Here is a 25,219-nt window from a genome sequence, read left to right on the forward strand (position 1 = left end):
AAACAAAAAATCTTGACAGGCTCCATGCCATTGAACTCTCAGAAATTTCACTTAGATGGAAAGCACCTGAATTCTTATTGGATTTATTTCCCATGGTCTGAGACAAAAATATCTTTCCAAAGTGCTTATGGTTTTCGCTACTTGTTCATTTGGCATAATGTCATCAATGTAATGGACCAGTGTAATGTCTTGTGGGAGGAAATGTGATCAAGGTCCTTGTGAACTAAATTGTAACATTTGGCTGCAGAACAGTGAAGATGTGTCAGTCTTACCAGCTGAAAGCTAACTCTTTCTAGTAGTCTTTACTAACAGGTATTGAGAGAAAAAAAATATTTTTGTGAGATCAATAGCCGCATACTAGGCCAATGGGTGTGTTAACTTGCTCAGGCAGTGAAATCACATCTGTAACAGCAGCTGCAATTGGAGTCACCTCTGGGGTAAGTTTGTGTGTTTTATGCATTGGACAAATTGGTGGGCTGAATGGGGTTGTGGAAGGAATCACCACCTCTACCCCATCTTTGATGGTGGCACTAATTTTTAAAGTCCCTCCAGGAATGTGGTATTACTTTTATTATTTTCTCAGGCAGAGGTAGTTCTAATGTTTTCCAATTGGCCTTTCTTGCTATAATAGCCCTCATTTCACAAGTCAAGGAATCAATGGGGGACCTTACCAGTTGTTGAGTATGTCTATGATAAGCATGTATCTGGACTAAGAAAATAACCACAAGATAAGTTTACGGACCCCTTTATGCCCACTTCTCTGTCTCCATTCTTATTTTTTCACCCCTGTGGAAAATTGAGTCCTTCTCAAATGCATTTCAGATATTTCCAGGGGTACCCATACAACCCTTCTCATGTACTCTTTTTTTTTTTTTAAATATATTAATTTACACATTTAGGAATTGAACCCAGGACTGCTTTGCCATTGAGCCACATCTTCAGCCCTTTTTATACTTTTGAGACAGGGTCTCACTTAGTTGCTTGGGGCCTTGCTAAGTTGCTGAGGCTATCTTTGAACTTGTGATCCTCCTGCCTCAGCCTCAAGAGTCGCTGGAATTACAGGCCTTTGCTATCACACCTGACTACACATGTACTCTTAAAACACGAGGCATCTGCCAATTTCCTTTGCTTTGTTCCCACCCTTTGGGATAAGCCATGCCCCTCAACCCTGGTCATTGCTGCTACTTCTGCCTGAGAGTGTGAGTACCTAGAGGCTGCTGGATCCTACAACAAAGGCCAAAGATGTTGTCACACTCTAAAAATGATAGAACTTCCATCTCAACGTCTTTCCCCTGGTGACTTGAGTCAAATACCTCCTTTAGGTTTGCAGAGGAAGGCCCAAGTAACAGGCAAGGATGTGTTTAGAATCACCATCCCCCTATAATGATACCCATATTCCATTAACCAAACGTCTGCACCCCAGGTCTCTTTACCTTTAGGTAGATTCTCTTCTCAAGAAGACTCATTTTCTTTCACCTGCTAGTTACTTAGACCTGTGCTACTCAAAATGTGCTCAACAGATGGGACCATTCTGCACACTTTTACAAGATAAGTACAGAAATTGGGTGTGAGTGCTTTAAAAACTTACCCAATTTGATATAGTAAATTTATGTCTCTTGAATCTGATAACAAAATTTGGGTTTGTGATGTTTATGCTTTTTATTTCACTTTTCTAGTCATTTTTATTGAATTTTACAAAATCTCTATGATAGATTCAAAATTTTAAAAAATAAAAATCTGTTCCTCCCCTACAGATGGTTTTGAAATCATGGCCAGGCAGCCAAATCTGTAGTGAGCACAGCATTGGCCCACACATGACACTCTGTAGGCACTATAGCACCCTTGATTGGGAAGAGTTTGGTAAAAAAACATGGGTCTACTCTGCAACCAATCAGAGGTGGAGGGGAAGAGAAGTAGGACTGATGTTCACTAGAATAATTCTTTTGCTATCTGCCTGAAGTGGGACACAAGCCTAATTCCATGACCTGCACACCCAACTCATTCTCTTGCATGCCACAGGGTGGAGGAAGATGATCCTGTTCCACTGAGTGTCCTGATAGTGATTCTGGAATGGGGCTGCTTTCCTTCAGAAACAGTACTGGACTTTCCATCCACGGGGGTGACTCTACTGCTCCGGAGGGAACTTTGCTCCTGTGTACCAAGATTCTCCCAGAGGGAATTCTGAGAATAACTGCTAATGCTTTGACAGTGTCCTGGGGCACTTCATTTTAGATAAGCACATACCATTAGCAGATGGGGCCTCACATGGGCACCTCACTCACTGTTCTCTATATCCCCCTGCTCTGATCTGCATTGGCACAAACATCTTCCCTGGTTTTGGATTTGGAGAAATAGCTGAGGACCCCTCACCCGGTTCCTCTCAGGAGTTGGAAGTTCAGCCTCTTTAGGAAGTTAAAATTTCACTTCAGACCTCTTATTCTACTCTGCAACAGCGGTATAATACATTATTATATATTTCAAGTAGACTTAGTGTTACTCCCATAACTGGCAACAGAAGTTGTTCTTTAATAAGGCCCAGAGCGCATAAAGGTTGACCCCATACAGCTTATTCTAGGGAAGGGATTGTTATAACACTTTGAGAAATCTCTTCCAGATCATTTGGAGAAATATCAGATAAAGATAACCCATTTAGGAGACTGCAGAGAAGAATCTTACCTGGTCCTAAGTGCTTAGTGGATATATGCGTTAACTCCCCATGTCAGAACCTACCACAAATGGTTTTGTTCCTATTGAAGCTTGCTTTCTATCATATAGCTTTGTGTACCTCTCTTATAGTATTTATATTATTTACTTCTATGCACGGTCACCACATATCTGTTTATTGTCCTGTCCATAATTTAATTAAGAATTCCTGAAGGAATGAAACTATCTCTTTTTTTTTCTTTATGTTATTAGGGATTAAACCCAGGGGTGCTTAACCCCTGAGCAACATTCTCAGCCCTTTTTATTTTTTATTTCTTTATAATTTTGAGACAGGATCTCACTAAGTTGCTGAAGCCCTCGCTAAGTTGTTGAGGCTGGCTTTGAACTTGTAATCTTTCTGTGTCAGCCTCCTGAGTTGCTGGTATCATAGGCATGCAGCATCACACCCAGCAGGACTGAAACTACCTCTTCAACTTCCAGTCTTTTGTGGCTCATAGTTTAACTTCAGTATAATTGCTTTGTGATATTTATCAGTTGTATTTCTTTTAAATTTCAAAGACTAAAAATGTGCTACTACATGAACAGCAAAATTGTGCTTTTATTTATTAAACAGAAACAAAGAATATAAATAAACATGGTATGTTTTACAAAAAGCAAAATCAATATTACCTACACAAAGCAACACCCTTGTTTTTAAGAAAACCATACAAGAGATGTATAGTATACATCTATAGATGTATAGATGTATATGAGAGTTATTTGATACTACTTTGCAAACTTGACATAATACATTTTAACTTGACATCTATTTTATCCAGTATAATACAAACATATGAAATACATTAAAAACCTTGTTGAAACATACAATATGTACTGTAATTTCCAAGTCTTAAATGCTTAAATAATAGAGGGAACTTGGTTAACAAGGTATCCCTTGGGACTGCAAGAGCAGTGTTATATCATACCTTTGCACCATAAACTTCTGCCTCAAAAAGCAGGATCGATAAAGATATTAGAAAAAGTTAGAATCTGCTTATGAACTCTGGACATCAGCATTTCATTCTCACTTCAGTCTTCTTACTCTGCTTTGCAACAGCTGTGTAACACGTTATTATATATTTCATGTAGATTTAGTGTTACTCCCTCAACTAGCAATAGAAGTTGCTCTTTAGTAAGGCTTAGATGTTAACCCTATATAGCTCATTATAGGAAAGGGACTGTTATAACACACTTTGAGAAATCTCTTCCAGATCATTTGGAGAAATGTCAGATAAAGATAACCCACTGCTTACATGTCCTCTATTATTATTATAGATAAAATAATAATTATTATGAACTACAAGTTATCTACCACTTTGTTACCCTTCCTTAATTTATGTGTTTTCATGCTTCAAAACATTTCCCCCAAAATGGTCAAGTGATGTTTTTAAATTGTATCTTCATGTACCTTTATTGTCCCACATAATTGCCCATAGGACATTTAGTTCTCATAGTTTTATCATTAGAAGTGAAAGACACACTAGATTTCTAAGGCTTTTAAAAGAGAAAATAAATACAATAAGCAGGTTCCATTTTAGTTTTGGAAACAGTTTTTGACTTTTGTATAAAGAACAAAAAAGCAAAAAACAACCTCTCCTTCAAAAAATCCTTGGTGTCTGCTATCTCCATATACTTTATAAAGAAGCTGTCTAAGCTTTCCAAACATACGACTGTTTACTTCCTGCATAATAACACAACTTCGAGGTCAGTGAGCTGACCTTGACCCAGAGTGGAACTCGACAACTCATGTCAGCAAGCGTGGGGGCTACTTGGAGTAAAGACAAAAATCCCTTCATCTTGCATTATGTGCTCTGAGAGTGAGCAGACCTGGAGGTGGGGGTCCATTGATTTCTCTCAGAACAATTGCTTCAGTGTGCTGGACATGGCCACATCTTGGAACGGCAGCAGTTTCCCAAGAGTCTGTGAACATGGTATATGGGTCCTGGTCGGTATCTGCTTTTGATTTGCTTTTGAAGAAAAATCCTTGGTCAGCTTTCATCTGAATCCTGCTATGTATCACAGTACCAGGGAGCATTCCACCTTGCTCAGGGCCAAGGCCACTCTTTGGTGAGAAAGATCTATTTAAAGATGAATGACTGAGATCTGATTGTGCTTTCCTCTCGATTGAGCTGTTTTCTGATTTGTGACTGAAATAAAACACATGTGTATCTATTATAAAGTGATATCAAGAATAATCTCTGAAGTATTAAATAAGACATGCTGATTAGTAAAGAAGCCACGTAACTATAAATTATCACGCCCCACTCCCTGCATTAATCTGTATTTTTCCCAGGAGACATATATAAAGCGGTTGCTAGAAAGTACAATTTTGGAATTAGTCTAATGCTTACAATAATCTATAAAATGCAACACTACTCAATGGATCAAAAAGGGTGATAAAAATCTAAAATTGTTGATATGGAAAGATGTTTATAATATATTGCTAAGTGGAATGAATAAATAACACCAGAGAATGGTTAAATTTTGTTTTAAAATATTTGCACAGGGAGAAATCTGAAAATGTGCATTTGATACATTTTACTTTAATTTGTTTATAATGATTATGTGTCACTTGGATAGTAAAGATAAGAAATTAATTCATATCTGAACAAAGGTTTCATAAGGCAAAGTATTTCCTTGCTGAATATCAAATACATTGGAACAATCTCAAAATAAGTGGCATATTAGTTTAGATTTCAAACTGAAAAAATTACCAAGAGCAGAAATCCCAGTATCTAGAAAGGCCTATCCAACAAGATTCTCAGATATGAGGAAACACCTATCAGATGATTTTTTTGGGGTAGGGGGTACCAGAGATTGAACTCAGGGACACTCAACCACGGAGCCACATCCCCAGCCCTATTTTTTGTATTTTATTTAGAGACAGGGTCTCACCGAGTTGCTTAGCACCTCACCATTGCTGAGGCTGGCTTTGAACTCATGATCCTCCTGCCTCAGCCTACCAAGCCTTACAGGTGTGTGCCACAGTGCCAGGCCTATTAAATAATTTCACACACATAAATAATAATTAGGAAACAAGTGTTTCATTTTTTAAAACATCAAAGATTTTAATTGGTATGCTGTAGGTTGGTATGTTTAAGTGTGTCCCTAAAAGATCTATATGAAAAGGCTTGGTCCCCAGGGTGGCAATATTAAGAGGTGATGGAACCTTTAAGAGGTGGGGCTTAGTGGGAGGCTTGTGGGTCAGGAGTGTGCTGCCCTTGGAAGGAAATACTGGTTGCCTGGAGTGAGTTTTCACAAAAGCAAGTTGATATAAATGTCTGAGCCTGGCTGACCTTTGTCACTCTCTGACTTCCTTTTTGGCAATGTGATTTTTCTTTCTCTTCATAAGTAATTGCCTAAAGTATTTTGCTATAACAAAAAAAAATGGATTCATACATGGTATTTATAGGAAAATTTCTGACCATTTAGAAGACTTTTTAGCTAGAGAAATAAGTCAGATTTCCTCATTGAGGCATTCTGGTCCCAGATGCTCTCCTTCTGACAAACCTGGACTAATCTGCACACCTTAAAGGCAAAGTGACAGATGCTGGGGCACTAGGGAAGGCTCTAGGGTTGAGATTCAAATAAGCTCTTTCTTTTTACAATCATGTCTCCATCTTTTTTTCCGTCCCCCAGAGAAGAAACAGACTATTCCATAAGCCTGCAAATGACATCCCTTAGATTCTTGGGAATAGTCTGACTCAACAGAAATACGTTTGAAATCCTCAACATCATTTCTCGGGACAGAACACTTAAAGACTTTTTATAACTCACCAATTTCCATCGTAATATTTTGATCCATTCATCCGCTTCTACTCCTGTCTTTGCACAGAGATAAAATGTCCTGAATGGAAATACTAAGCTGATAAGACAAAATAAAGAATGTTAGCTACTCCAGGTGGTAGGTTGAACATGTATTAGTGGAACACTAATTAGAATATTCCAAGAGAAAAAAGAATTGATAAAGGACCTGAGTAAGAAGTAACTTGAAGAACTAGTATAGACAGAGCTATAGCTGCCAACAAACTGCAGAAACATGTAGGAAGTTGTAGATTCATATTATCGTTATAGGCAAGGTTTATATTCTCTAATGAGACTTCAAAAAAGAGGGAAAAACTATGTCCAGGCTGCCCCAGCTCCTTCACTATACATATCTTGAACTGAACACACAGTACAGGCTTATATATAACACTTGTGTGTCAACTGGGTTCTTAGATGATTCAGAACCTGTGATATGATTCAAAGAATATGCAAGACAGATGAGAGTTTGCGGAAAGAACTCCTTTGTGGTAGCTAGCTTTAATGAGGAAAACCCCGTCTTCAGTGGATATAGGCAGTTATTTAGGAGAGGAAAAGAGACAATAAAGCTCCTCAACTAGCCTATTTCTGACCCTGAGTTAACGTCTACTGGAAGGAAGATAAACTTTCCTACTGACACAGAGGACTATTTCTAAATATGTAGTAATTCATCATTTGATTGTCTTTGATTACACAGTCAAAATCACTGGCATGGTAAGGGCTAGCCCTAACTTATATCTTGCCCATCCTTCCTGAACATTCAGTCTAGATGAAAAATACTAAGATCATTTGTGAAAAAATGGCTTGAGCTAAAATTCAGAAGGTTTCTATTATCCTAAAGCCCAACTAACATATTTTGCTGACACCAATAATTAATGCTGAGTAGTAAGAGTCTGTGTGTAGAAGGCAAAACCTTATGTGAGATTCAGTTAAGGAGTGAGTAGACATTGCAGGGGGAGGGGGTGATACTGGTATTGTACACACTCTGTGAAACTGATTTCTAGAATTGTCATTGATACTCTTTGTGGGAGACCCTTAGGTACCCATTAATACAGATTATTTTCTTCTTGCTAACAGAACCCCAGGCAATGAATCCTAATCGGTCAATTATGATTATGCTCTCACTTTCCTAGCCTTCCCTGATGCTAGGGATGATGATGATGATGGCCCCATTGTGGCCAGTGAATTATAAGGGGAAGTCTATAGGGAACTTTCTGGAGAAAGATTGGATTTCCTGGTACAAAGGGACAGATGTAGCCTTACATCATTCCTACATCTTTCTTCAGATCTATGAAAACAAGTGACCTAAATTTGGAGTAGCCACTTGACTCTGAAGTAGCCATCATGAGGAAAGGCCAAGAGAACTGCAAAGACACTGGACTTGGCCTTGCTGTGGAAGCTGCCTGCTTCTCCATTTCCTGTTACGTGAGAAAAATAAAACTCTGCTAGCTCATATGGCACCTTTATGCAAATTTTTAAAAAGATATCTATTGCTGGTTGATATTATAGAATTACCATGAGTTTTGTCAGGTGTGATAATGACATTATTGTTCTGCAGATAACATGTTTATTCTCATAAGATACATACTTAAGCTTTTAGCCATGATGCTTACAATTGGTTCAGGAAAAAAAAGTGATAAATATAACAAAACATTGATGAATCTAGGTAAAGAGTATACATGTCTTCCAACTTAAGTATACACGAACAACTTGAAGATATAAATTGGTAAAAATTAAGACACTCCTTCTCAAGATACTTTATTTCTTCCAGTTAGAAAAATTTCATAATATGCTAATATTAGAACAAAACACTTTTGTGCAATTGCCATAAATTGTAATAATAATATAAGTTGCCCATCATTGGAGTCAACAAAATTATAATTAAAATTTCGGAGGAAAACCTGAAAGAAAGAAAGCTAAGTTGTGAATAGCCAGGTGTGCCTATAATCCAGGGAGGGTGAAGCTGAATCAGGAAGAATGCAAGTTTAAGGTCAGTTTGGGTAATTTAGCAAAAATTCTGTCTCAAAATTTAAAAAAGGGTTGAAGCTATAGCTCACTGATGGAGTGCTTGCCTAGTTAGTGCATGTTATGGTTCTGGATTTAATCCCCAGTACAAACAAACAAAAAAATGTGAATGTTCACAATGCAGAATTTATATCATATATGTTATGGCACACAGCCAAACCCAGGCCACTTGCCAATTTGTGTATGTGGGTGGGGAGGGGTGTCAAGGATTGAACTCAGAGGTACTTGGCCTCTGAGCCACATCCCCAGTCCTATTTTGTATTTTACTTAAAGACAGGGTCTCACTGAATTGCTTAGCATCTTGCTTTTGCTGAGGCTGCCTTTGAACTTTCGATCCTCCTGTCTCAGCCTCCAGAGCTGCTGGGATAACAGGCGTGCACCATGGCGCCCGGCTCTGCCAATTTGTTTACATCTCTTTACGTGAGGTAATATTTTACACACAGCTGAAAGCAGGCCTAACATGTATGCACTGTGTGATGGTGAATCCACATCCCTCAGTTCCACACGTAAGGAGACATTAAGTCATACAGCTTTTTATTCCTGAGCTAAAATAAGTGTCTGAAAAGAAGACTTTTAAAAACATTTCCTTTATAAAAAGAAAAGAAAGAAAAACCAACTTACCAAAAACAGTTTACCCTTTCCTGTGAATAATCAAATTGAACAGCTGAACATTCCCTTAGGTCTAGGATCCGAATTGGCTCTGGAGACTTAAAAAATAAAACAGAAAGAGCAACCTACGTCATCATAAAAATAATCACATCAATCCGTCCATCATTTATCATCTAATCAGACTTATTAGAATAATATGTACTCCATGTTTGTATAAATATATCATGCATAACTAAAAAGAACAAATTAAAAAAAAAAAGACTTCCACCAGGTACAACTGTCAGTTTTTTTTTCTCTAAGAGGACTGATACATATATATATATATAAGACGTTTGAAGGAAAGTTACCCACCCCTCTGGTTTTAGAATTAGCCTTTCATGAAAGTAAGCATTAAGAAGAAAGACATTGCCTCTATCAACTTACATTTGACAGAGATGGATTTTTACCCATGGAAGGGAGTGTTATTTTTCTCTCTTTTAAAACTTCTACTTTCTCAGAATTTTTTTTATAAAGAAAGTGAGAAGAAATAAAATAATCTTAAATTGGCATAATAAAATGGGCATGGGAATGGACATATTTTAATAAACAGAGAAATTGCTGGAGAGTGATAGTTAACAAATTGTGGCAAAAGAAAAATTCTGTTACCCTACACAGAAGGAATTATGTGCCCTAGAGAACAATAGTTCAGCCAGGGCAACAGGGCAACTCTGGGATACACATCTTGTCTTTGCAAAAGAACTCTATTCATATCAGGAATCGGGAACTCATCTCCAATCGTTTATTGTTTCAGGTGGACAGAAGGAGAATTTCAGGGATTTTTAAAGGCAGATGTTCCTTTTATCTAGAGAGTTGGTTTTTAAAGAAAAATATATTATGTATCTCACCATCTGGTCTTTGAAGTATTTCAGTTCATTTCTGTGCAAAGTGAACCATCTTGTTTTCCAGGTCTGAGGGAAAAAAAAATTAAAACTTATAGGTTTTGAGTACAGGAATGCAATATCTGAACTAGATAGTTTACTTTTAGTTTTGAAGTATCTAGAAGATTAGATAAAAATAAATCTGAAAATTATTGTGTGACTGAGAAAATATTTTCAAAATATCTAATACATAATTAAAATTGATCCATGCATTAAGTTCATAAAGAAGGCAGGGAAATTATTAGCCTATTTAAACAAAAAAGATGTAGCCTCTCACAAATATTCAAGATGATAATAACAAACAACCAAAATTTCTATATTATTAACTTTTATAATAGAAATAGATAACATTTTTGAGCACTTTCTGTGAAATACATACTATTCTTTTTTTAATATTTATTTTTTAGTTGTAGTTGGACACAATAACTTTATTTTATTTATTTACTTTTATGTGGTGCTGAGGATTGAACTCAACATGTACTTACATTAAATATTATATACTTTTTTGGGGGGGGTGCTGGGGATTGAACCCAGGGCCTTGTGCATATGAAGCAAGCACTTGACTGAGCTATATCCTCAGCCCTAAATATTATATATTATTTATACATATATTAAATATATTTAATTACATATGTATATATGTATGCATATATACATATATATGTGTATAATTGTGTGTGTATACAATCCTCATTTAACAGCCAATCCACATATAACAATGCCAAATATTATTTTTTGTCTTACAAATAAGCCAATTAAAGTTTGGAAAACTCAAACCACATGAAAATATAAACCTTGCCTAAGAATTCTATGGCAAAACTGTTGCTGCCACTGTCACCTTCTTCTATACTAACAGAATCCTTATACATTCTGGGTGGCAATGTAACTAGTTAAAAGAAATAACACGATTTAAGAATAAATATGCTCAAATGTGAATATCCTCGGTCTTCAGGAAACATCCAATCTAGTAGGGACACAAACAAATGTTTAGGTTTGATTCAAGCAAACCAGTACCCCTAAAAAAGAGGCTAAGTGTCCCTACTCTGATATAGGAAGGAGCAGACGCAGTCCCTTCATGAAGGTCTCTGTGATGCACTAACATGAGATAGAAGACAATCACATAAATGGGGAACAGTTGCATACAATAGACTTATAAAGCTCTAAATTATGTTTTCTTTGGGATTTTAAAATAGTTTTATTATCATCAGTGATGTTTTGGGCCTACCTTTAGTCCACATTTCATATAATTTTGACTTCTTGGTTAGAAAAAAGGAAAGAACAGAAGCATTCTGCCTTATCATACCACCTTTATCCTTTCTCATTCCATTAAAAGGATGACATGGCTTCTGGTGTATTCATTGTAGAAAACCAATGCAAGGCTTTCTAAAAGAATAAGCAAGTATTTTTCCAGAATTTTGACTAATCAGTCATAAAAGTGAACTCTTTCAAATAGGTAAAACTATAAGTGGGTCAAAATGAGTTGGCAATTATGCTGTTTAAAAAAGGACTGTCAAAATGAGAATTGAGTCTGTGAGACATGTTCTCCTTCTTTGTGGCTGGCATGAGCAAAAAAACGCACTTCCTTACCTTGACGAGGCCCCCCTGTTTGGTGAGGTAGCCTTCTTTGGTACCCAGCTGAAAAAGAAAGAAGCACTAAGTGAAGTGCAGAACAGTCACAGCATGATGTCTGTCTCTCTATTACTGCCTTATTATGAATAAAGAACAAGTCTGCCTTTGATCCTTAAATGATGGGCTTTCATTCTTCACCAGGCACTTGAAAATCTTCCACATCCTGTCAGAGATTGTTTAGGCTGGATCATTTGATGTAATTTTATAGCAACAGGCAAGTAGGGAAAGGCTCTCTGCTAACTGCAGCTAGCAATTTGCAAATAATAAACCACATCTTTTCACTTATAAAAGTCGGCATTTGTGGAAGCGTGCTATGTGTAACCCAGCAGCTTATACTGTTGCAGGAGAATTAGCACTAAACACGCATATGCACATCGATGGTCAACCATAGTGGGCCCTCCTTATCCACCGGTTTCACATCCTCAGATTCAACCACAAATTGTAGCTGGGAAAAAAATTGTCTGTACTGAACATACACAGAATTTTTTCTTGTCATTATTCCCTACATAATACATTTTAACGATTTACATAGTGTTTATGTTGTATTCAATATTACATCATCTAAGATAATTTAAAGTCCATGGGAGGATGTGCATAAGTTATATGCAAATACTATGCCATTTTATATAAGACACTTGGGCATCTGAGGATATTTGTATCCATGGAGATCATGAAACCCTTCCCCACAGGTATGGAGAGATGACTGCACTTTTTGGAAACTGGATTAAGAAAAGCAAAAGGATTTCTTTACTTTGGGGTTTCCCAGGGTGTGCATTATACTAATATGCTTTGTAAATTTTAAAGAAGGAACCTCAGAAGTAGCATTTCCAACATTTATTTTTATCACATATTTTCCCCATCTCCACGTTTCCCTACTTTCTCCAAAACATTTTTTTTTTTTTTATACCAGGGATCGAACCTCCAGGGGCATGTAATCATTGAGCCACATTGAGCCCAGCCTTTATTATTATTATTATTATTATTATTATTATTATTTTGAGATAAGGTCTCACTAAGTTGCTCAGGTTGACTTTTTTTTAATATCTATTTTTCATTTTTCGGTGGACACAACATCTTTATTTTTTTTTTTTATGTGGTGCTGAGGATTGAACCCAGAGCCCCGCGCATGGCAGGCGATCGCGCTACCGCTTGAGCCACATCCCCAGCCCACTCAGGCTCACTTTAAACTTGTGATCCTCCTGCCTCAGCCTCCCAAGCCACTGGGATTACAGACATATACCTCTGTGCATGGCTGCAAACCATTTCTTAAGGCTCATATCTATGGAATAGATATGCAGGAGTGCAGATTTATTCACACCTGATTTATTCAAAAGGGATTTGAAGAGGCAATGAGTCATTTCTTTTAACTCACATATTACTAAATCAATACCAAATGTTACCTAAAACTTATGAAATATAATGAACAATCAGGGACTGCATGAATAGATATCTGCATGAGACAAGGAACCTTAAATCAAGAAATTAATTCATAAATTCCTGATGAAACTAGATTTCTCATAGGATGTTTTGTCTAATGTGATCTTATGTTAGAGTGCTCGCCTAGCACAGGTGGGACCCGGGTTCGATCCTCAGCACCACATTAAAAATAAAGGCATTGTGTTGTGTCCATCTACACCTAAAAAATAAATATTAAAAAAAGAGTTTTTTTTAAAAACAAAACAAAACAAAAACTGGGAAATGACTAGGTTGATGTCAAGGTTCTTTTTATGGGAGTTTCCAGATTATTTTTTTCCTGAGATGAATTTTGCCTACCAAATAAAAAGAGGAACAACTACCAACCACAGTACAAAGAATTAAAGCAAGAAGTAATATCCAGTGACTTTTAAAAGTGCTGTGGCATAAAAGTAAGGATGGACTTCCCAGGTGTTCATTTAAACAATGCTCAACAATATAGATGAATTTGATATCATATAATCAATATTATTTATTTTGATGTTAAGGAAATTGATCCAATTGAATTGAGTTTAGGTATATAGGGCAATGGCAAAAATTACCATTTGGGGGTGATTGCAGGTTACTCTCTATAGAATTAAAATAATTAAGGGTAAATTGTTATGTAAAAGACCTTAATGTAATTATTCACTGATATCAAGCTAAGGAATAGTGCTGTTCACTTATCTTACCTCCACCCAAATAATATGCTATAAGTCTAGCATTTTTCTATGGTTTTGATAAGTGGAAGACTACCAATTGAAGAGCTGCGAATATTAATTTTATTCCAGGGTCTCAGATTATAAGAAATGAAATAATTATATAGAAGATTTGTCTTTTAAAAAATTTATGATCTACAACAAAAAAGATGTTTATAAGAACATCTTTCCCAAGGTGGAAACAAGCTTAATGTTTAAAAATACAGGATCAGCCTTTCTGACTACCTTCTTTAAAAAGCCATGGGTGGGGGTTGGAGCAAGCAGGCAGCAGTATGAGTGTGTGGTGGCACATGTGCACCTTCATGGAGGGTGGTAGAGCCCAGGCAGTGTACAGGGAATATTTTTTTGAATGATGGTGGTGATGGGTCAGCAGCAGCTTGGAGGGAAGTGTTAAAGCCCAGCAGGGTGAGGAGAGCTTCTGCTCAAAGTGGTAAAGGTGGTAGATGGTGCACAGTTTTAGAGACAAGTCATGGAGTGCATGTGCAGTGAGGGCAGGGATGGCATTGGCCTGGAACTGGGTGTTAGAACCTGAGTTGGGTGAGCAGGGTGTCCAAGTAGGGTCATGGGTAAAAGCAGCAGCAATTGAAGATCGCTTCCATTCAGTTGATTATCATAGAAGTAAATGTATAGAGGATAATGGGGTCAATATTCCTCACTGTGGGACAAGGTTATTATAATATGAAAAAGGAAAAAAAACTAGAATGAGCTTCGTGATACTGAATTAGGATTGAAGGTACTGGTATGAACCCATGGAAGGTGAGTGGATATATGGACAGATGAATAGATCCGTAGATATAGACCAAAAAAAGTGCGTGTGGATTCATATGTAGATGCATGCATATTTTCCATTTTCATTGAGTGGTTAGCAGAATGACACTGCAATGAAAATAAGCAAATACTGCTCAAATGTTGATTTCTAAAGCACCACTTTGCAGAGAAAGGAACAAGTTTTTTTTTTTTTTCTTTCTTTCTTTTCTATTGAGAATTAGCTGGTTCCAGAGCTGGGAACAAGGAAAATATAAGTCTGGAACATCCTGCTGTATCAGAAAGTTATAAAAGCATTTTGAGACCATATGAACACAGAAGTCATCTTGAAAGACTGGGGAAATTTAAAGGATCAAAATAAATAAGCATAGTCATGATTATAACCTATCAATACAAAAAGGATTGGATAAATGTGGAAAATAAAAATATTTCCCTTACAGTATAATAACAGCTAATATCAGAGACTTGCCATTTGTTGATATCACTGTAATAATTAAAACAGCAAAGAAACATCAATAAATACTAAAATTGGTAGATAAAATCTTGATGAGGAGTAGGATATTTGTATAGTTTCCAAAACCCCACCAATATTTATTAATAAAAAAGGGGGAAATGATTTTAAAATGAAGAAATGTTAAGTGTATACATTGCTTAAGTCTTCCAACACCCACCTTAATAGGACAAACTGAAATTGTATCCATATGAGAGTTTGCAATGAGAAGCACAAAGCATCCTTCTTGTGGTATTTCTATCAAAAATACAGAACTCAAATCTAATGATGATTCAGTGTCAGATAAACCAAAATTGAGGAACAGTTCACAAAATAACTGACCTTTAATTTTCAAAAACGTCAAAGACATGAAGTCAAGGAAAAACTGAGGAGATGTTTTGTCTTGAAGAATACTCAAGAGATGGGACAAATAAGTGTAATTTGTAACTGTGTATTGAATCTTTTCCCTATAGAGAACCTTATGGAGAAAACCTTATAGAGAAACTTGAATGAGGTCTGTGAATAAAATGGTAGCACGGTATTAATGTTAATTTCCTAATTTGAATGGTTCTGTGTGATCATGTAGGTAAATGCCCTTGTTTATAGGAAATGTGCCATGGAAGTCTTCAGAGGAATGGGGTTTCATGTAGTCAACTTAGTCTCCAATGGCTCAGGAAAAACAGAGTTTTTTGTACTATTCTTTTAATTATTCTGTAGGCTTGGAATTATTATAAAAAACAGAACATAAAAACCTAATAGAGGAATTACTAAATAAATTGATGTACCAAAATAATGGAATATTAAAGAATTTTCTTAATGATGTTTTAGGAAACTATGTAAAGACATGAAAGCTGGACATAACATATAATTAAATAAGCATATTTATAACTACAATATAAAGCTCATTACATATATATACAATTATATATAATATAAAGCATATATATATATATATATATATATATATATATAGAGAGAGAGAGAGAGAGAGAGAGAGAGAGCTAACATATGTGTTTGGAAGGACAAACAGCAAAATATTAAGTGTGAGAAAAACTTCACAGATTGAATAATAATACTGAAAAACACCAACATGCAAGGGAGATGCCTAAGAAGAGGAACTATAAAATGTGTCAGAGATCACAAAATATAGAACAATGTTGCAGAAGCAAAGGAAACAACTTTTAGAAGGAGAGAATTGTTTAAAATGTGAAATACCACAAAAGGGAAGCTAATGAAGCTAAAGTTTTTATAAGACTTATTCTATGCCAGGAATTTGAAATATTATCTCACTGACTCTCTACCAGCATAACTACTTGACATTTCACATTTAACATGTCCAACACAGAATTTCTCATTTCCATTTCCAAACTCAGTCCTCCCCTAGTCTTAGCTATATCAGGAAGTGGCAAGACTATTTACTCTGTTCCTCTTGATTTCTTGTATCACATTCAATTCATCAGTATGTCTTGTCTTTTTTACCTTCAAAATACATCCTGAAGTTGACTAGTTCATACCCTTCACTGCACTTTAACTACTACTCTTATCCTCCTTCCCCAGGTTAATACCATCTCTTCCCTGAACTGCTGTAATAGCCTCTTGAAAGGTGTTCTTACTTATTTCCCACTCCACTTTCCATGTACAGTGAGAAGGATCTTTTTTAAAAATTAAAAACTTAAGGAACATTTTAAAACTCTCTTATAATTTCTCATCAACACTTGGAACAAAAATCCTTTGCCACATGCTATGAAACATTTCATATTATGTAAAGGAGGAAAAATTGACATTTTAGATTTGACAATTCTTCATGAATTGCCCGATATTTAACCTCCATGATCCTTCCCATGATTGAGAAGCAATTCTCCATGGGTCTCTTATGTTTTTGTATGTCACAAAAGCATGGCACTAACATCTTTTTATTAAAGATCAATTTTTTAAAGTATGTTTGCATGACAGACAACCTTGGAAGACAGAAATAATATCTCCCTCAAAACCAAAAGTCAGACATGCTAGTGTTCATTATAAAAGATTTGGGTTCCCAAAGCTTAGGGTTCCTCTCCAATACATATATGTGTATATAGTTATCACTTGGACCTTTTAATGTAGTCTTGTGGGAATTAGAATTCAGCACAGGTTAGAAGTTCAAATGCCAATATTTTGATGATGCTATTGCTGTAAGAAGCTACCGGCCTTTTCTCTGACCCAGAAGGCTTGTGTCATCTAGAAGCATCCATGAAACTGTGGCAGGCCAACTTGTTAGCTTACAAGTAGGATAAGGTTTTAGACTCTTCACAGTTCTTGACACCCATGGTTCTTGACACCCAAGTGTCCCAAAGCATTGTGGTAACTAAAATAAAGTTTCACAAACTCAGTTGGGATGTACTGTTCTTTGAGAACATCATGGTCTTACAGGACCTGCTCCCCTCCATTGCCTCAATAATCTCATCTTTCACCACTTTATCTCTCTCCATCTAGGCATGTTTGCCTCCTTGTGGTCTCTGAAACACCACAGTGATAGTACAGTGATACAAACCTGTAATGCCAGTTACTTGGGAGACTGAGGTGGGAGGATCCCAAGTTCGAGGCCAAACTCAGCAATTTAGTGAGGCCCTAAGCAACTTAGCAAGACCCGGTCTTAAAATAAAAAATAAAAAGACTGGGTATGTAACTCAGTGTCAAAGCATCCCTGGGTTCAATTCCCAGTACTCGGGGGTGTGTGTGTGGGGGGAGAAATGCTTCAAATAGAGTTCCTACCTCAAGGTTTTGTCCTGTTTTCTCTGCCTACTGCACCATTTTCCCACGTTTGTTTGTTTGAGAAGTGAGGATGGAACCCAGGAGCCCTTTGACACTGAGTTACACCCCTATCCATTTTTGTTTCATTAAGTTGCCAAAGATGGCCTTGAACTTTTGATCTAAGTGCCTCAGTTCCTGAATCATTGGGATGACAGATTGCACCTGGTATCATTGTCCACATGTGTTGTTCCTTTCCGTGAAGCTTCTGCTCAAATGTGACCTCCTCAGAGAGGCCTCCTGGGTTTCCCTCTTTTCTCCTTGTCCTTTGTTTTGTGATGTATTCCCAACTAGAATGTGAACCCTTGCAGTGCGGGGCTTTGCCTAATCTATTGCCAAACTCTCAGTGTTGTATATATGGTAGGCACTTAAAAGATGTTTGTTTAGTTGGGCACAGTGGTGCATACCTATAATCCCAGTGACTTGACTTGGGAGGCTGAGGCAGGAGAATTGCAAGTTTGAGGTCAGCCTCAGCAACTTAACCAGGCCCTAAGCAACTTAGCAAGACCCTGTCTCAAAATAAAAAGTAAAAGGGCCAAGGATCTGGCTTAGTGGTAAAAAAACAAAAAACAAAACAAAACAAAACAAAACAAAAAAACACCCTGGGTTCAATCCCTAGTACAAAAAAAGAAAGAAAGAAATTGTTGAAATTGTTTAATAAATAAATTAATTAAATTAAACCTCATCTCAGAAACTCAATACTTTGTTGGTATATGCATATGTGTGTGTGTGTGTGTGTGTGTGTGTGTGTGTGTGTGTGGGTTTAAACCCAGAGCCTCATTTATGCTAGGTAAGCACTCGAGTACTGAGATATATCTGCATTGCAATGCCTTGTTGTTTATATGTCATAAATAGTAATTTCCCCAAAGGCAGTTGCCAAAGAATGTTAACTTCATATAAGCACTTATATTTCTGGTCAATGGGACATCTTTCATTTTTGCTTTAAGCAAGTTCTTTTTCCTGTAAATAGAATTTAATTCTCTACTTTCACTGACAGCTTGTGCAAGAACTGCATTTCCATAGGAGAAAGCAGAAGTCTGAAAACCCTCAGAGCTGTCAGATTGGAGGCAGAGGTGCATGATCCTATGGCTTTCTGGGGTAACCAGTGAAGATGAAAACTTTGTGTTCAGTATAAACAATAATTCTAATCAGATCAGAACTCTTTCCACAGCCACACATGTACAGTCATCAAGGAGTCCATACTGGAGTAATGAGAGATGTTTCAGAATCCACTCAAAAGCCTTTTAGAGTTGTTGTTGTTGTTGTTTTGTCTGTATAAATGCACAATAAACCAGATGTGGTGGCACATGCCTATAATCCCAGCAGTTAGGGAGGCTGAGACAGGAGGATCTCGAGTTCAAAGCCAGCCTCACCAAAAGTGAGGCACTAAGCAACTCAGTGAGAGCCTGTCTCTAAATAAAATATAAAAAAGGGCTAGGGATGTGGCTCAGTGGTTGAGTGCCTTTGAGTTCAAACCCCAGTACCAATAAATACATAAATAAACAAATAAATAAATTACAATAAACTTCATGGGATTCTCATTAAATAGTGTGAGTTATCATTGTCACTGTCAATCAACCACTCACTACTATTTAAAAACTGCATTATACAAACTTTTCTGGGAAGGTGAATCATCTTATAGTTGGAGCGAGCAAAGAATCAACAAGGCTTCCAGAATTTTATCTCAAGAGGCTTATTTTTACTAAGTATGCTGTATCTTGTGCTCACATCAACCCTTCAAAGGAGGAATTATCTGCATCTTACTGTTTGATAAAAGACACACATAGTAGGGTCTTGATCTGTTTTTTACTTTCTTTTGACTTTAAGTTATTTATCACCTTACTTTCCCAAGTGTTTCTAGTTCTGAGGGTGGATACTTTCTTCCTCAACTGTAACAAAGTCAAAATATCTTTCTTGACCAATTTCTAGGATTTTTCTTTTTGAGAAGATGTGGCAGAGTAAGAAAAATGTAGAGTACCATGAAGTGGTGCTGGGCTATAAAGCTCCAAAAACAAGCTATGAAACCTGTCCTTGGAAGTGTCAGGGTAGCTGGGAACAGTGGTGCACGCTTGTATTCTTGGTGGCTTTGGAGGCCGAGGCAGGAGGATTGCAAGTTCAAAGCCAGCCTCATCAACTTAGCAACGCCTTGAGCAACTAAACGACATACTATTTGAAAATAAAAAATAGAAAGGGCCAGGGATGTGGCTCAGTGGTTAAGTGCCCCTGGATCCAATCTCTGGCACCAAAATAAATAAATAAATAAGAAGTGTTAGGTTGGTGGGGGTGAGACAGATGTGCAGGTAGTTCACTATGATGTGATAATTCTTGGATATAGGTAAATAGCAGGCTCCAGAGCCAGAAAAGGAACATTTATAAAGAAGCTGATGGAGTCAAGGAAGGCTTCCTGGAAGGCACTGATCCCTGATGCTAATCTTGAGGGCTGAGTGGACAGTAACAGTGTTGGAGGCATTTCAGCTACACGGAGGGCAGAAGGAACAACTTATTGAAATGCATGCTGTTTGAAAGAGGCAGGTTTTGTCAGATAAGCATGGAAGTAGCATGAGATGAGACCAGAGGGCAAGCAGGGTGTATGTGGGCCATGAAGACTATGGGCACCACAGAAGGATATGAAGCAAGCAGGTCATGTGGTAAATCTGCTTTTTAATAATAAGATCTTTCTGGCAGGAGGGTGGAAAAAGAACTGCAGAGACAGAGCACTCACATCTGTTTTAATACGGTCTGTAGCTGAGTCTCTGCAAGTGATTATTTTTCAAGTGTTATGATTGCTACTTAGAATTTGGGTATTGTCTTTATCCACCACATGAATCCAGATTTCTTGTAGTAATAATGTTCAGCAAACAAGGGGCAGCAAATAGAAGAGCCCTGGGAAGAATGAAGAGAAGGGGCTGCCAGGGAGGGATCTGCAGGGTCACAGTTCACAGAACAAACATAAATGGACTCTTGAAGGACAAGGAGTGCTCCAGTTGCACTGCAGCTGAACAATGGCCCCCGATGCAAAGAAGTGCAAATGTTTTCAGTTAGTGCAGGAAAAAAGAGCTAGGAAGAAAATAACACCCTGAGTTTTTATAGTAAAGCAGGAGAACACTTTTCTTCCACAGAGAGTTGAAATGTAAAAGACAATTTTTTTTCTTAATTTAAGAAATCTGTCAAAGAAAACTGTTAAGTCAATAGCCAAACACAGCTCTCACCCATTCTACCATGAACTTTGCTTGTATATCTAAAGATCGGAACTTAAGTGCCATTTTCTTTCCTTCCTTCCTTCCTTCCTTCCTTCCTTCCTTCCTTCCTTCCTTCCTTCCTTCTTTCTTACTAGGGATTGAACCCAGGGGCACTGAGCCACATCCCCAGCCCTATTTTATATTTAGAGCCAGGGTCTCACTGAGTTGCTTAGCACCTCACTAAGTTGCTGAGGCTGAATTTGAACTTGCGATTCTCTGGCCTCAGCCTCCAGAGCTGCTGGGATTACAGGTGTGTGCCACCACGCCCGGCTCGACTCTTTTTAAAAAAAAAAAAAATTGTTCTCATTAGTTATATAGACAGTAGAATGCATTTTGACACATCATACATAAATGGAGTATAACTTCTCATCCTTCTAGGTTGTACATTTAAGTGCCATTTTCTAAGTATTTAACATCGTGTTGCTAAATCTCTGTGTGCTCACAAGTGTGCCCACGTGTGTGCCTGTGTACATGTGTGCCTGTGTTTGTGTGAATTTGTGGTGCTGGGTATAGAGCCCAGGGCCTCAGGCATGCCAGATAAGCACCACTGAGCTATACCCCCAACCCAATCATTGTATTCTTTATGATTTACATTGGATCAGATGAACTGAGTCACAACCTTTAAATATCATATTCATTCCCAAGTCTTATATCCCAAGCTAGAATTTTTATGTGAATAAAACTTCAACTTTTACTGCTCTTACAACTCTTACTGGCTTCCAGACAATGAAAAAGCTCATGGTTAGACGGATGTTACTTACGGAAGGTGCAGTGGGCACGAGGTCACTTTCTGTTCTTCCTGTCTGCATTGCTGTGTGAACCCTGACAGATTCATAAATGGAAGGTTCTTCCACTACTCTTGGATAGGGATGTTTCAGAACGATCAGAGTGCCTGAATAAGGACAAAAAAAAATTATATGTATCATCAAATGATAGCCCCAGAAGGAGGATCCAAAATGCTAACTGGATGACCATGACTGGATTGTAAAGTTGCTCATTTTCTCTTGTGTTCAATTATTCATTTTTCTCAATATTCGTGGAATAACTACCGCATGCCAGACACTTGAGCTGGACACTGAGACAGCAAGCAGGGTGGTGAGACCAGTGGAAGCAACGTGGGCCAAGCATGATGAGAGCTCCTAAGAACCTCACTAGAAGTATTCAGGAGGCTCTCAAAGAGGAGATACCATTGATCCCTTAAGCAGTAAGTGGAAGACTTCCAGATGGGGTTTATAGAAGCCAGGAAAACAAGTAAAAAACGTCCTGGGGTACAGGAGGATCTAGCAGTTTCAGAACAAACTTGTAACAAATCAGTGGATCTCAAAAAAGGGGACTCAACAGCCCTCTCCTCACTTTCTTCTACCACTCGGTCAATTAACTCAATGAAACCTTTCCTTTGCTTAAGGGAACAGAACACCAGTCAGCTGGTGCTCACCTGTGACTGCCTGTACTGCATGTGGAGGAAGGGCCAGGCACTGAAGAGGCTCAGCCCAGGGGCCAGACCTTGAGTCTTGGGAACTTTGTACAGAAGCTTTGAACACTTCTGACTTAACACTTCAATATTTCCCCTGCTGCATCCTTCCCCTGAGCAATGAGTCCATCAGAAACTAGAAACGTTGACTACAAAAAATGTGAACGAATGGGCTTTCCTCCCTTGCTATGGCTTCTTGCTTTTTATTTCACTAAGGTCTTTTCTACAGCAGGTCGAGGATAGCACTAGACGAGAGGAGGTGTAAAGAATTTGGTAATTCATCAACACATATTCATGAAGCCCTGCTCTACCCTGCACTGACTAGGCACCTGGGAGACAACAGCAAAGTGAGGCACCTGCTCTTTTAGAGCTTATATTCTAGGAAGGGAACCAGAAAAAGAATGGAAAAAAATGTCATGTGTGAGAGGTGTTGTGGAAAAATGAACAGAACAGGGTAAAGGGACAGAGGGTGAAAAGGGTGGGATTGGGAGAGGGTGATATTTTCCAGCAGTGGCCATCTTTGAAGAGATGATTTGAAAGATTATATAAAATAGCTGGGCACCATGGTACTCACTTGTAATCCCAGCAACTCAGAGGCTGAGGCAGGAGAATTACAAGTTTGAGGAGTTCCTCAGCAACTTAGCAAAATCCTGTCTCAAAATAAAAGTATAAAAAGGTCTGGGGATATAGCTCAGTGGTAAAGCGCCCCTGGGTTTAATCCCCAGTACTGCAAAGAAAGAAAGGCTAAAAACAGAATATATGGACACTATAAATTTTGGTACAAGAGGACAATGAGAAAAGAAAAAGATGCTTCCTTTGTGGTTAAAAAAAATACAAAACCTAATGTTAATGATGAATCTATGTAATTTTTTTTTTTTTACAATGCTCGAATACATACAACATCTGATTACGAAAACAGAACTGTGGCGTCTGATACCTGGGGCCCACACAATGTGCTGCCATGAAACGAAAAGACCTGTTGAGAAAAGCCAAAAAAGAGTCCCTGATCTCAGTCTCAGAGAACGAAGGCAGTGGCCCTTCCTCTTTGTGCCTCCCATTCAGGTCAGTTGCATTGGGATCATAATGAAAAATGGCTTGCCCTGTTATCAGAGGCCCCAGCCCTGTTCTTGCACATTGTCTGTGCTCTCTTTTGTCAATGTGACCCTTCCATGGGAACACATCCAGTCATATAAGGAGAAGGGGCCAGTTACAGTTTCACAGTCAGAATGAAAGCAACACCTAAATCAAGAGCAGCCGTTGAGCAGGTCCAGGGGCCACGCAAACACAGATACCATTGCTGATGTGTGCTGAACTTGGGGAGGGCTGCTAAAATCCTACCCCAGAGAATTGCCTCCAGTGACCAGAAGAGCCCTGGATGCAGAGGCAGAGCACAGGGCTGGATTGCCACCACTGCTACACTGTCCCGTTGACCTTGGATGATTGTTCTAAGCTTTCATTCTATCTCTGACTATAAGAGCAGTCACAGTTTCTTCACACCAGGTAAAGAAGTGATTGTGGACAATTATAAAAATGGTAGATAGCATTCTACTTTGGTATCGAGAACTCCACCAAATAGTTTGAGTTCTTGTCCTATCTTCAAAGTTAATGCCAAAATTTCACCCTATTTCAGATACTTAATATTAAAACAATGCTTTAAGTGAAAAGAGAAAGATATACCAGATGGATATTACCATAAACACCCTTTGCATACTCTTACCTGCATTCCTATTATTTCTGTAGGGAATCATTACACTTATTGGTTCAAAACAGCTCACATTTATTATCTGACAGTTCTGGGGGACAGGAGTCTGACATGGATCTCACTAGTCTGAAATCAAGGTATTGGCAAGGCTGCCTTTCTTCTGAAAGCTCTAGGGGAGAAGCTGTTTCCTGGTACTTTCTAGCTTCTAGTCTAAAGGATATCTTTTTTTGACCTTTCCTCCATCTTCAAAGCCAGCAACAGGAGGTCAAGTCCTCCTCATCTGAAATCAAGGTATTGGCAAGGCTGCCTTTCTTCTGAAAGCTCTAGGGGAGAAGCTGTTTCCTGGTACTTTCTAGCTTCTAGTCTAAAGGATATCTTTTTTTGACCTTTCCTCCATCTTCAAAGCCAGCAACAGGAGGTCAAGTCCTCCTCATGTTGCCATCTCTCTGGTTCTTCCTCTTCTGCCCGACTCTTTGACTTGCAGCAATTTTTGTGATTACAATGGCCCCATCTGCATAATCCAGGATAATATCATCTCAGAGTTTTCTGACTAGCAGTCTTTATTCAACCTGTAAACTTAATTCTCTCTTGCCACGTGGCATACCATATTCACAGGTCAGGGGAGAAGTATTTGCATGTGTTTGGATGGCCATTATCTGGTTGACCCCAGGCTTAGTCTCTGGGAGAGAGGAGAACCACAGGAACCAGGTGTGCTGCAGTACGAAGGTCTCTGGGCTGGGGTAGTTGCCTGAACCTGCAGGACCTCAACCACTTGATATTAGAAAGTCACTGCATTTCCTATTTCATTTCAAAGCTCTCTGGGCCCCTTCAGAGCTGCTGTGGTGTCAAATTCTTCTTTATACCTCCATGCCTCAGAGTTTTTGACGCAGTGAAGGCCTGATGAGCGAGG

At 38.1% G+C, this 25,219-nt stretch overlaps 1 protein-coding gene across 1 annotated transcript in view; it reads right to left on the reverse strand.

The window, feature by feature from the left end:
• Positions 1 to 3,404: 3,404 nt before the first annotated feature.
• The window catches only part of DAPP1 (dual adaptor of phosphotyrosine and 3-phosphoinositides 1), a 50,054-nt gene continuing 28,239 nt past the window's right edge, over positions 3,405 to 25,219 (reverse strand). Inside the window, exons 4-9 of the mRNA XM_081304935.1 lie at positions 21,898 to 22,028; positions 11,643 to 11,690; positions 10,023 to 10,085; positions 9,151 to 9,236; positions 6,481 to 6,568; positions 3,405 to 4,850 (exon numbers count right to left, since the gene is read on the reverse strand). Coding sequence (XP_081161061.1) covers positions 4,782 to 4,850; positions 6,481 to 6,568; positions 9,151 to 9,236; positions 10,023 to 10,085; positions 11,643 to 11,690; positions 21,898 to 22,028 — 485 coding nt within the window. The 3' untranslated portion in view covers positions 3,405 to 4,781. The remainder of the gene's footprint in view (positions 4,851 to 6,480; positions 6,569 to 9,150; positions 9,237 to 10,022; positions 10,086 to 11,642; positions 11,691 to 21,897; positions 22,029 to 25,219) is intronic.

This window comes from Spermophilus citellus (assembly GCF_964194105.1).
Source record: "Spermophilus citellus genome assembly, chromosome: 8".
NCBI classification, from domain to species: Eukaryota; Metazoa; Chordata; class Mammalia; order Rodentia; family Sciuridae; genus Spermophilus; species Spermophilus citellus.